The sequence below is a fragment of the Magnolia sinica genome, chromosome 8 (genome assembly GCF_029962835.1).
Source record: "Magnolia sinica isolate HGM2019 chromosome 8, MsV1, whole genome shotgun sequence".
In the NCBI taxonomy this organism is placed as follows: Eukaryota; Viridiplantae; Streptophyta; class Magnoliopsida; order Magnoliales; family Magnoliaceae; genus Magnolia; species Magnolia sinica.
This window is the reverse complement of record NC_080580.1, coordinates 16,214,291-16,226,103: the sequence shown is the minus strand read 5'-3', so window position 1 is coordinate 16,226,103 and position 11,813 is coordinate 16,214,291. Positions and strand designations below refer to the sequence as shown.

The 11,813-nt window shown below is 40.3% G+C and overlaps 1 protein-coding gene across 1 annotated transcript; it reads left to right on the top strand.

The window, feature by feature from the left end:
- Positions 1–608: 608 nt before the first annotated feature.
- On the top strand, positions 609–1,157 carry LOC131252985 (histone H2B-like). Its single transcript, XM_058253802.1, has one exon. It carries the CDS (start codon positions 647–649, stop codon positions 1,085–1,087), a length of 441 nt encoding a protein of 146 aa, XP_058109785.1. The 5' UTR covers positions 609–646; the 3' UTR covers positions 1,088–1,157.
- The last annotated feature ends 10,656 nt before the right edge of the window (positions 1,158–11,813 follow it).

Below are 11,813 nucleotides of genomic sequence, written 5' to 3'. Positions count from 1 at the left end.
GAGGCCCGCCGTATTTTATATGTAAAATCCACACCGTCTATCAGGTTCTTTCCTTGATTTTAGGACTTAAGGTCAAAATTCAGATAAATATACAACTCGCACCAGCCACACCTTATGGAACAATGGAGATGGGATGCCAACCATAGGTTTGTGTGTGGGACCACCATGGTGTATATCTTCCATCAAACCCGTTAATCAGGTTTAACACACTAGGATAATGTAAAAGTACATCAATCATCCTAATACAAAACGCTGTCATCCTGTGGCTCATGTGAGATATTAATCCATCTTATATTCTAGATCTACGGATCAAATCATGATTCTACCTGATCAACGGGGTGGATTTCACATATACAACATGGTAGACCCCACAGTGCTTGTGTGTTTCACGTGCAGGGGTCCCAGGGGATTCCGGTCCGTCTCTCCCTACCCGACTTCTCCGTGACAATATAAAATAAAAAAAGAAAAATCCTATCCGTCCGAACCTACTCCCGAACTTAACGGTAAAAGCTCCTTCCAACTCAGCAATCCGTGCCAAACGAAATCCTCCAATAATCATCCTTTCCCTCTCCCTATATAAACACTTCCCAACTTCTCCTCCGTCCCACAAGCTCTCTCTCTCTCTCTCTCTCTCTCTCTCTCTACAATGGCGCCCAAGGCCGAGAAGAAGCCCGCTTCAGAGAAACCAACAGAAGAGAAGAAGGCGGAGAAAGCTCCTGCAGAAAAGAAGCCAAAGGCAGAGAAGAGGCTTCCAAAGGAAGGAGGAGGATCGACCGGAGACAAGAAGAAGAAGAAGAGATCGAAAAAGAATGCGGAAACTTACAAGATCTACATCTTCAAGGTCTTGAAGCAGGTACATCCCGACATTGGGATCTCCAGCAAGGCAATGGGGATCATGAACAGCTTCATCAACGATATCTTCGAGAAGCTGGCTCAGGAATCGTCGAAGCTGGCTCGCTACAACAAGAAACCCACGATCACGTCGAGGGAGATCCAGACGTCCGTTCGCCTCGTCCTCCCTGGCGAGCTCGCCAAGCATGCCGTCTCTGAAGGGACGAAGGCCGTCACCAAATTCACCAGCTCTTGAATTGGTAATTGGATATTTTTGGGATGTTGATCTGCTAAATTCCCCATTTCCTGAATTGGGAATTGGTTTTTTTTTTTTTTTTTTTAATGCACGCAATTCACCAATTTATGAATTGGGTGTTTTTTTTCCCTCTCTCTTTGGGGTTGAGGGTGGTATGATTGTAATTTCCTGGAATTTTTATGGTTGGATATTAGGTGTTTTCTTTCAGAACTTTTCAGATGAAATTCTGTCTCCTGCGTAGTCCACGGATCTATCTTAAATTATAGTCCTGCAGTTGGTCCTACCCATCTGAGACCTTGCTCTATCTGTGCAGTCCACCAGGGGATTAGTGTCGCCCGGGTGTTATCCTTACCTTGTGGGGCCCACCTTGATGAAGTTTTTGTATATCTATGCTGTCCATCAGTTTTTCCAGATCATTTTAGGAGGTGATCTAAAAAAACTAAGCAGATCCAAATCTTAGGTGGTCACGACTATTTCCTGTGGTATGGTCCACCAAAGATTTGCATCTGTTCATTTTTCGGATCATGCCCTAAAATGAGCTGTCAAAATGGATGGATGGACAGTGTGGATGTAAGGTACATATATTACAGTGGGCCCACGGTTAGGGATCTACTGACCTCGATGGATCCATGGATCCACCCAAACTGCACCGTTCTATACCATAGATATTAACTCATATAACCCCTTTTTAATTAAAATACCTCTTCAACAAATTCAATGACCTTTTTAAATATAAAATGATGGGCAACTTCAGTAATCTTTCTAAATATAAAACGACAGAGGGCAATGTAATATGTGGGGTAATGGAATTAGGATTTTTCAAATGATCTGATCCATTTATATGATAAAGCTTCCATTGGATGGATGATGCCTTAGAAATTAATCATATTCAATGTCTCAATAATTAATTAAACAAAGGTTATTATAACTGTCCATTTTCAAAGCAAAAGACCCATATTTCAAATGAATGAAATAAGCCCATTTAAATATTTTATTGATAGCCTATTCACCATACAATTTGAGGATCATTGGTCCAGATTTAGAGGCCCATCATACAAAACACATGAATGGCAGGAAACAGTTCTCCCAATAGGTGTTTTGTACATTATGGTCCACCTCAAGAGTAAAATGGACTGATTTCTTAGATGGAAAATCTAATCACTGTTTTCAAACAGATGGACCCTATGTATAATAGGGGGGCCATTAGAAATTACACACCTAGCATACAAGTACTCAAATTAAACTATATAAATTATGGTACCCAATATAAGGGCCTGTTTGGATGCCTGTAACTTTTCTAAAATGTAAGTAAGTTACAGGTGACTTTGTCACAGTTGGCGTTTGGGGGGAGGAAAGTCACAGGTGACTTTCTTTCAACCTGTAACTAGGTTACAGGAGAAAGAGCCGAAAATCTTACAGGCGTTGGAGTTGTTTTTCAAGTTACCTGTAACTAAGTTACAAGTAACGGTTGAAATTTTTAAAATGAAAATTGTTGGGAAGAATTGCACCTGCATTGAAGAAGTGTACCTACCTTCTTAGATGGAGTGAAGGCCTCTGTTTCCCTCTCTCAGTCTCATTCTCCCTCTCCCAGTCTCCTTCTCCCTCTCTGATCCAGCTTCAGCAGGGTTAGAAAACCCCTTTCTTTCTTTCCCCCCTTTTTTTATCGTCGAGGTTGATGGAGGCAGTTTGGCTAGAGGCGTGGGTAACGTCCGATGGTCTATGGGGTCCACCATCCTGTATTTGTTTTATTGATGCTGTCCATTCATTATTTTGGATTGTTTTAGGGTTTGATTCCAAAAATGAGGCATATCTAAATCTCAGATGGACCACACCACACAAAATAGTAATGATTGAAAGTCCACTGTTAAAACTCCTTGGGCCACTGTAATGTTTGTTTCACATCCAACCTGTTGATTAGGTCAGAAAGACCTGGATGAAGGGAACAAAACAAATATCAGTTTGATCCAAAACATCAGTGGCCTACCAAAAGTATTTAATGGTGGGCATTCAATCAACATTGTTTCTAGTGATTTGGTCCACCTGAGATTTTGATGTACCTTATTTTTGGGTTGATTTCTTAAAATGATCTAGAATAATGGATGGATGATGTGGATAAAACAAATACATCATAGTGGGGCCCACATTCCATTATTCATTTTGTATAAGTGGGGCTTGTTGGTCAGTGCAACTTCTCCCCGTGTAGGTCCCAAATCTGTTTTAACATATGGTTTTTTAAACACTCCCAATTTTTATTTGCATTGAGATTCCTCACGTCCTCGGGTGTTTTGAAATTGAGTGCCGACTGCATTGTTAACATATCCATTTTTCAAACCATCCTAAGTTTCATTTGCAACTGGATTCTTGCCTTTTGTCAAATGGTGAGAAATCGAGGGTACATCTAAGTGTTAAGATATCTGGTTTTAAACAGTCCCTTGATATTGGTCCACTTTAATAATGTCCCACTTTGAGATTTTAACTGCTAATGCAGAATTTGGTGGAAGCAACTTCCTATGCTTGTGATTTCTCTTTAACTAATCCTTGCCAACAAGAGTCACTCCTGTGGGAAATTTTTGCTTGGATATCTTACCTCAAGTTTTTTTTTTTTTTTGCCCTATATTATAAGCATTTTGAAAACGTAAGCCCACTTTTATGGCTCACCTGTTGATTTGTTTAGCCTAAGAATCAACCGAACCATTCATTTTCATGAGCTTGATAAAATGGAATAATTTTATCCCATCTTTTTTATGTGTAAATCTGATTTTTCAACAATTCCCTATTTCAAGCTCTACTTAGTGTGAATATGCAACTTATTATTTGTAATAAAGTTACAAGTTATCCAAACATAAAAAGTAAGTTACCTGTAAGTAAGTTACAACTTATATCCAAACAGGATCTTATAACTTAAAAAAGTTACAGGCATTCAAACAGACCCTAAATGTATCTTAAACAAAAAATTAAGATATTTTGCTATCAGATTGGTGGAGATTGGACAGTTATTACCAACCAGTCTTCTTTCCATAAGAAAGTTTCCAGCTAATCTAATAAGTTTTAGTCAAGTTAATATATGTGATGTGGACAATGTTTGAGAGCCTGCATATCAAGCACCATAAGCATTGACTATCTATAACTCAAAAAAAACACTTACAAATTTCTTAAAAGAGGTTTGCTCAAAATGCATCCTGACATATTGCAATGTGATGTGTGTCGACCTTAGTCCGTTGAATTGGTTTTTTTTTTTTTTTTAAGGTGCGATGTGTCTCGACTTTGGTCCGTTGAATTGTTTTTTTTTTTTTTTTTGTGCTTGAATTTTTATTTTTATTTTGTGCGATGTGTCTCGACTTTGGTCCGTTGAATTGGGTTTTTTTTCGTTGACAAAGTACTCGTTATGTGGTAAGCCACCCTTCCGTGGAGGATAGCTTGAAAATTTTATTAGATTGAATATTTCAACCCTTTGATTATGCAAAAGTTGCAATGAGTGTTCATTTTTCAAGCAAAATACCTAATAAGGGATTTTTACTACAAAACTCCTCAATAGCATCAATTTTAACAAACAGTGCCTGGGAGAACCAAAATTTCTAGATGGTGCTTGGCACGGGAAGAGATTTTGTAGATGCCCTTACTAATTATTATTATTATTTTTATTTATTTTTATGAAGTGGAGAATTGAGAATTATGGACCTTGCATGGTATGTGTTTGACATCCAAATTGTCCAACAGATGCATGCCACCAAGATTAGAGTTGGAAAATATGGTGGATTCAATTGTAAGATATGCCAAACCATACAAAATAACATTTACCACTCATAAACATTCAAATTCAAGTGTGGCCCATCTGATGATTGGCTTGCCCAAAATGTTGGATCCTGCAATCCTCATGATGGGTTGCATATGTTGAATGGGTTAGATGTTATACATAAGCCATATGGGCCTCATAGTTCTCAATTTCACTATTTTCAAAGGAAAAAAAAAAGAAAAGATGAGGGAAGGCATTTTGATAATTCCTCTTTGGAAAACATTTCCTAAAAAATTCTACTTGTCCAAACATTGTTTGGAAAAATACCAATCCTGAAGAAATGCTCCGGTAAAAATCCCATGAAATCAATGGAATATGATTCATATTCCAGGTTAAAGTCCAGACATATCACATTGCAATACACCTTTGATTTCCGTTTGCACAAATGGCACCCATGGTTGATTGATTCAAATAATCTGGCCCCATGAATGAAATGTGCCCAAAAAATCACTGTGATTGGTAGGTCATCACCCCAATCCTGGGTGGACCTTTACTCACAAGCATGCCTTACCGTTGAAAGGTTTGTATCATGTTTGGAGATCTTTTAGGGTATGATTAACACATGGTGGGACCAACAGATCAACGGTCGGCATGTGGGATTTTTGAAGGATTTTGAAATCCACTACATCGGTAGATCATCTAAATGATGTTTTTAGTGTTTTATTTTATATATATATATATATATATATATATATATATATATATATATATATATATATATATATATATATATATCCTTTACACATGACATTCTAGTTATATAAGTGCACAAGTGACCAGCATTCTCAGTTGTGAAATTGGTTTGTTGATTACAATTCCATTGTCCATCAGATAGGATTTTGCTTAATCCAATGTTGTTCTTGTAGCAAGAATTTTATCTCAAACATGGAGATTGAATGGCCTAAATACCATAGTATTTCCAAACATGCAATTATTGTGCAATAATGGTATTAATCCCATGGATCAAACAGGCCGAGATCACTATTATGATACTGATCTAAAAGTGGCCTTCAAAGTAATGGCTGAGATGAAAATAGTTAGTGGCCAAAATTATCAAGGGAGATTGGAGAGATGTAGTGGACAAGATTGTCCAATTAGTGAATGTGGATTGGACCGTGGTGTATGGATTTTACCACACCGTCCATCCATTTTATCATTTCATTTTAGCACGTAAACACAAAATTGGGACAGATACAAGACCACACGGTGGGGATTAAACACTTACGGTTGAAAACTCCCTGGGGACCATAAAAGTTTTAGATCAAGCTGATATTTGTGTTTTCACTTCATCCAGGTCCATGTGACCTTATGAATAGGTTGGATGGCAAGTAACCATTATAGCGGGCCTTAGGAAGGTTTCAGTGGTGTGTGTAATTATCACTGCTGGTGTGGTGTGTAGTCCACTTGAGCCTTGGATCTGCCTCATTTTTGGGCTTATATCCAAAAATGATATGAAAAAAAATGGATGGACAGTTTGGATAAAACCCATACATCACAGTCGCCCTCAAAGGTCCTGCCTATTCAGCACTCGAGACAGTGGGGGTGGCATGCAATCTGCATTCCCAATTGGTGTGATTTCAGGAGCATGGAAGATGGAAACAATTAACGCCCAAACATTCATCAAGGAAAATTGGGCAATTGTGATGGACATGATTGTTTAATTGTTGTGAATTTTGAAATATGAGCCATCCATGATATATCCCACTAGATGAACCGTCCGATCAATACATCTCTGACCATGTGTGCTGTGATATGTGGATCGATGGCTCAACTCCATTCCGATTCCACCCACTTATGGTTATGATATAAGCTCATTTTTAAGGTTCTGCCATTTCTAGAGAGAGTAGGAGTGTCTTTTGAGGGGCACTTTTATAGTCTTGTATTTAAAAGGTCAGTGACTTTGGTCAAAAGATATTTGAATAAAAAAGTAAAGAATGAGATTATAAAGGGGTGATTGTTTATATTCTAGTGAAATTTTAATAAAATAGGGTAAATGATAGTGGGATTTGACAAATTTTCCTAACTTCTTAATTTTATCTCCAATCATCAAAGGAGATTAATTTTTATTATTTTTGGATCATGATAAATCTAACTAGAAAATCTTAGTTTGGACCGTTTAAATAGACTTATGTGCCGGTTACGTAATTTCTAAGTGCATGCTCATTTATGCATGACACTTTTTGGGAGTTTGAAAGCTTTCCTTGTTAAGGGTTTGAGACCATAAAATGTTTTATTTATCTTTGAGTAGCTTTTGGACATTTTTGCACTTACAATTGGTTAGTAGGCTCAAATTTCACTTACAAAAATAGCTTTGACTTGGTAGACGCGGACGGCACATTTAGTAACTCAATAGCGTACCAAGTAATCTATATGGGGATCACCATGATGTATGCCATTATTAGCCTTACTGTCCATATGTTTTACCATCTTATTTTAGGGCACGAGGATATCTAAAGCTCAAGTAGGCCACACGATAAGGAATTGTGGGGATAAGGATGTCCATCTTTAAAACTTTTCCAAGGACCATAGTGATGTTTATTTGTCATCCAATGCACTCATGAGGTCACAGAGGCATGAGGCATGGATAAAGGGAAAACACAAATATCAGCTTGATTTAAAACTTTTCTGGCCCCTAAGAAGTTTTCAAAGGAAGGCATTTAATTCCCAATGTTTCTTATGGTATGGTTCAGTTGAGTTTTGATTACATGCACTAAAATGATCCGGTGAAATGGATGGTCGGGGTGGATAGTTCACATAAATTATGGGGACCCCACAAAGTTCATTCAATACGCTAAAAACATACTTAGTAACTCAGTACTAAATCTGCATCCTGATTTCACCCACAAGAGCATGTCCGCAGCCTTCTCTATAGCACTGTAAATTGTCGCACTACGAATCCCAGAGCTAGAAATGTTACTTTCTGGCTCTCAAATCGAACATTTACAGGGGTACAAAAAACTTTCAAGGTTGTTATGCCTTGAGTTTGGTGAGCGGGATCCGTAAATTCTGGAACTCTGAACCCAATCTCTCATGATGAAGCCCCAAACTTTCAAGGTTGTAACAAGTTTTTTTTTTTCTCCTTTTGTTGTCTCTTTTAGGATATTTAATTTAACATATTTGCCTACTATAATATGAGCAAATTTAAACAACCCACATACATCAAAATCCAAAATATTACAATCCTATATTTCCAAAATAAACACACAAAATAGAAAGCAAGCTGAACATCTGGTGCTCCAACCGGGTATAGTAATACCTTCTTTAAAAAAATGAAAGAAAACGTAGCTTGAGCTTAGCACGCTCAGTGGGCATACCATATAAAGAATCACGGGGACAAAACAAGTAAACAACTAAGCATATTATCATTCATGAGCAGGTTATCATGAGTAGAAAATATAATCAACACATGGTGTGATCGGGAGAGTAGTGCACGGTTTCATGAGCCATATGGTCCGGCATAAAAAAACTTCTATATAAGCAAGTCTCATACTTGATTTGGATAGCAAGCCTCAATGTGTTAAACTCCTAATCTCAAGTTAGTCTTATACCCAACCGAAATCTTAATTGTTGCAAATAGAGGTGTACATGAGTCGAGCTGAGCCGAGCTTTGCCCAGCTCGTGCTCGAGTCCCAGTTCATGCTCAGCTCGGCTCGGCCTTCGAACACGGAACAGCAGCTTGTGCTCGGCTTGTCAGAGTTTGAGCATATTTCGAGCCACAAGGGCGGACCGGACTAACAGAGAGGGAGGAAGAGGGCGTCGACGACACCGGCATTGGGGTGAAAGAGGGCGTAATTGAGGGAAATGATGTTGGCATTGGCTTCGTAAGTGAAGAAGGGGTAGGCATTGACCATAAGGTAGGAGCCGGTCTGGCAGAGGAATTCGAGCATGGGTTTTATGACGGGTTCAACCAGCTCGTTCCGGAAGGCTCCAGTTGAGGAAGGGTAGGATTATTGGAGGCAGGAAAGAGCTATTGGGGAAGAGACCTTGATTTCTGAATATAAGTTGAAGCGGGACAGAGCAGCATGGATGTTAGTCATAGCTGGGACGAGGAAGGTGGTTGTGTTGTGGGGGTCCACGAGGAAGGTGGTTTTTTTTTTGTTGAAGGGTATATATACCCTGTACCGAGTCGAGCCGAGTCAAGCTTTTTCGAGCTGAGTCGAGCGAGTTACCGAGCTTTTGCTGCTTGAACTTGCATCTTACATTGCGTTCCCTTTCACCACTAGTGGGCTCGCCTAACGCCCAAGTCCATATTTAGGGCCTACTCCATCAAGTGCTCAATGCCCATGAATTTCGTCCATGAGGCATGCCTCAAATATCAAACTACTTGGTATGTTTCAAACATTATCATCAATAACTATAAGATACTCAATCATTCATCCAATCGATCTACACCGTTGGTGTGGTCCATGATATGATTTAAGCATTCATACGCATCAAGGATTGGGCTCCACTAAATGTGGCCCATGGCCATCAAAGGTAAAAGTGATGGGGCCCTTGGACCATCAAAAGAGTAATATAATACACATAAATTGCCAATGGCCTAATAGAATCATAAAATCATACCATACATGTAGTCATGTAACTACATCCACACACAATAAGCAATCGAATACATACATCGAGACGCCCCCATGTGTTGGCAACACACAAAAATCAAATGGACGGCACATTAAGAAATACCGGGCGTCATTACTTGAAATCCGCCTCAATTTGGGTTCCACATGTGGCCCACTCATCATCCCACAATTTCGGTCCATTTGGGCCTTGAAACGACACCATTTCCTGCATCAATGGGCCTTACCATATGGCCCACCAAGTTGCCCAAGGAATTTCCAACGTGAGCCCGAGTTACATGTATCAAAGTAGGCCGCATGGGCTGCCCAAAACTAATGGGCAGCGGCATATAAAAAACATGCATCATAGTAGGTCCCACTCGACTGTATCCAATTATGCCCACCAAGGGGGCTTTCTGTGCGTAGGGCCCAACGGCCCATGAAGGTCTCAAGTGTGGGTGTCATTATCCCACCGTTTTGCACATGGCCCACCTAAGATCTGGGCCTACTGTATTTTTGGGCTTGTTCTCTAAAATGAGCTGGAAAATTGGATGGAAGGGTGGATATATCACAGACATCATGGTGGGCCCTGGAGTTTTAATGGTAAGCGTCAAATCCCCATTGTTTTGTTTCATACGATGTGGCCCATTAAAGTTTTGGATCTGTTTTATTTTTGGGCCCTATGATTCTAACAACCTGATGGACGGCGTGGATATGAAATACATACATCAAAGTGGGGTCCACAGGGTGGCCCCACACGTGCAGTAAATATAGGAGCTGCCGCACCTGCTGGTTACCCTTTCAACGGAGAGTAGGGTGTTAATGGTCCAGGCTCGGGCCTGAAAATCAGAATCTTCAATCGGGCCAACCCGAAGGCCGGCCCAAAACAGTTCAAAATCCTGGCCGACAACTACTCCAGGCCCGCCCTGTTGACACCCCTAATTGAGAGGAAATGATTTTTTTTTTGGAAGCTTTTAACGGTGGATATTGGTCACTACTGTTTCCATATGGTATTGCCCACCTGAACTTGGATCGGTCTGATCTTTAAACCCCTCCTTATCATGATGCGGCCCATCAGATGAGCGGAGTGGATCTTGAACACATGCCTCAGGGTGGGGTCCACATGACTTTTGGTGGGCTGACGTGCAGCTGTTCTATTTTATTTCTGGTGCATTTGCAAGCTAGAAGGTCAGAGACCTTCCCATTTCAAAGATTGGATGGAAAATAAACATCATGGTGGCCCTTAGAATGGTTTACACGGTCAGGGGTCCACATGGTGGCCCACCTTAGATTTTTGGTTCACCTAAATCAGTGGACCACGTCCGAGGTCTAGAAGGTCAGATAGAACCCATACACATGGCGGTGGAACCCACAGAGGGAGGCCTACACAATTTCGATTTAAACAGATTTTTCATTTTCAGAATATACAGAAATGGGTTGGGCTCATTTTTGCCTGACTCATGATGGTGTGGGGCCCGAATTTGGTGAGAGGATGTGACCTCCTAGTAGTCCTATGTATGAACTTAAAAAACCCCCAAAGTGAAGTCCGATGAAAGTGTGTGTGTAATTAATGGTGCACGGCTCTTGAAAAAAATGTACATTTTTCATGCACAACTATTGTTGGCCCCGTTTTACGAATTGTTTGCCGACGACGTGGGGCCCACTTTAGGTTATATAAATGGTCATTTCCATTCTCCCTTATGTGCTAGAGCTGTACATGAACCGAGTCGAGCTTGACCCAGCTCGAACTAGCCCGGTTCGGTCTTCAAGTGTTATTGGCCAACTTGGCTCGGCTCAATCAATAACTCAGGCCAGCTTGAGCTCATTGAAATTGGTGGTTTTTTAAAAAGTAATTCAAAATTTTGGGATTTTGCCGCCAAAATGATTTTTGGGAATTTTCAAATAAAAAGTGCGGTGTGTGCTTTTGTCTCACATCAGAAATAATAGGAAAAGTTTTTGAGTTTATATGTGGATGTGTGTATAGTATTCTTACTTGGAAGTTCTGGAGAATGTGATGCTCGGTTTGCGTGTTCCAGTGCGTAGCATTGGAATGCATGCGCTCGGGTGAGGGCGAGGGCAGTGTGGCTATAGTGGCACTAGTTGGCACACTTTGCACGTGCGCATCGTGTCATAGAGTGGTCACTCCCTCGCGACCTTACGCAATACGCGAACCGTCACGAGACGGTGCGAGGGATCTTTTAGGAGCTTAGGTGCGATGGATCTGAGATGAGCCAGGGCTTTATAAGCGACCGAAAATGATCGGATCCTTAATCCAAAATATTCATCCATTTTTGAAAATGGCTGGATACCTTGAAAGTCACAATGGTCCGAAAACGGACGGGCCTTGATGATCCAATGGTCAGATTTTTCAATCTGACAA

Excerpts from the sequence above, each read along its gene's own strand:
- LOC131252985 (XM_058253802.1), top strand. The coding sequence starts at position 647 with ATGGCGCCCAAGGCCGAGAAGAAGCCCGCTTCAGAGAAACCAACAGAA.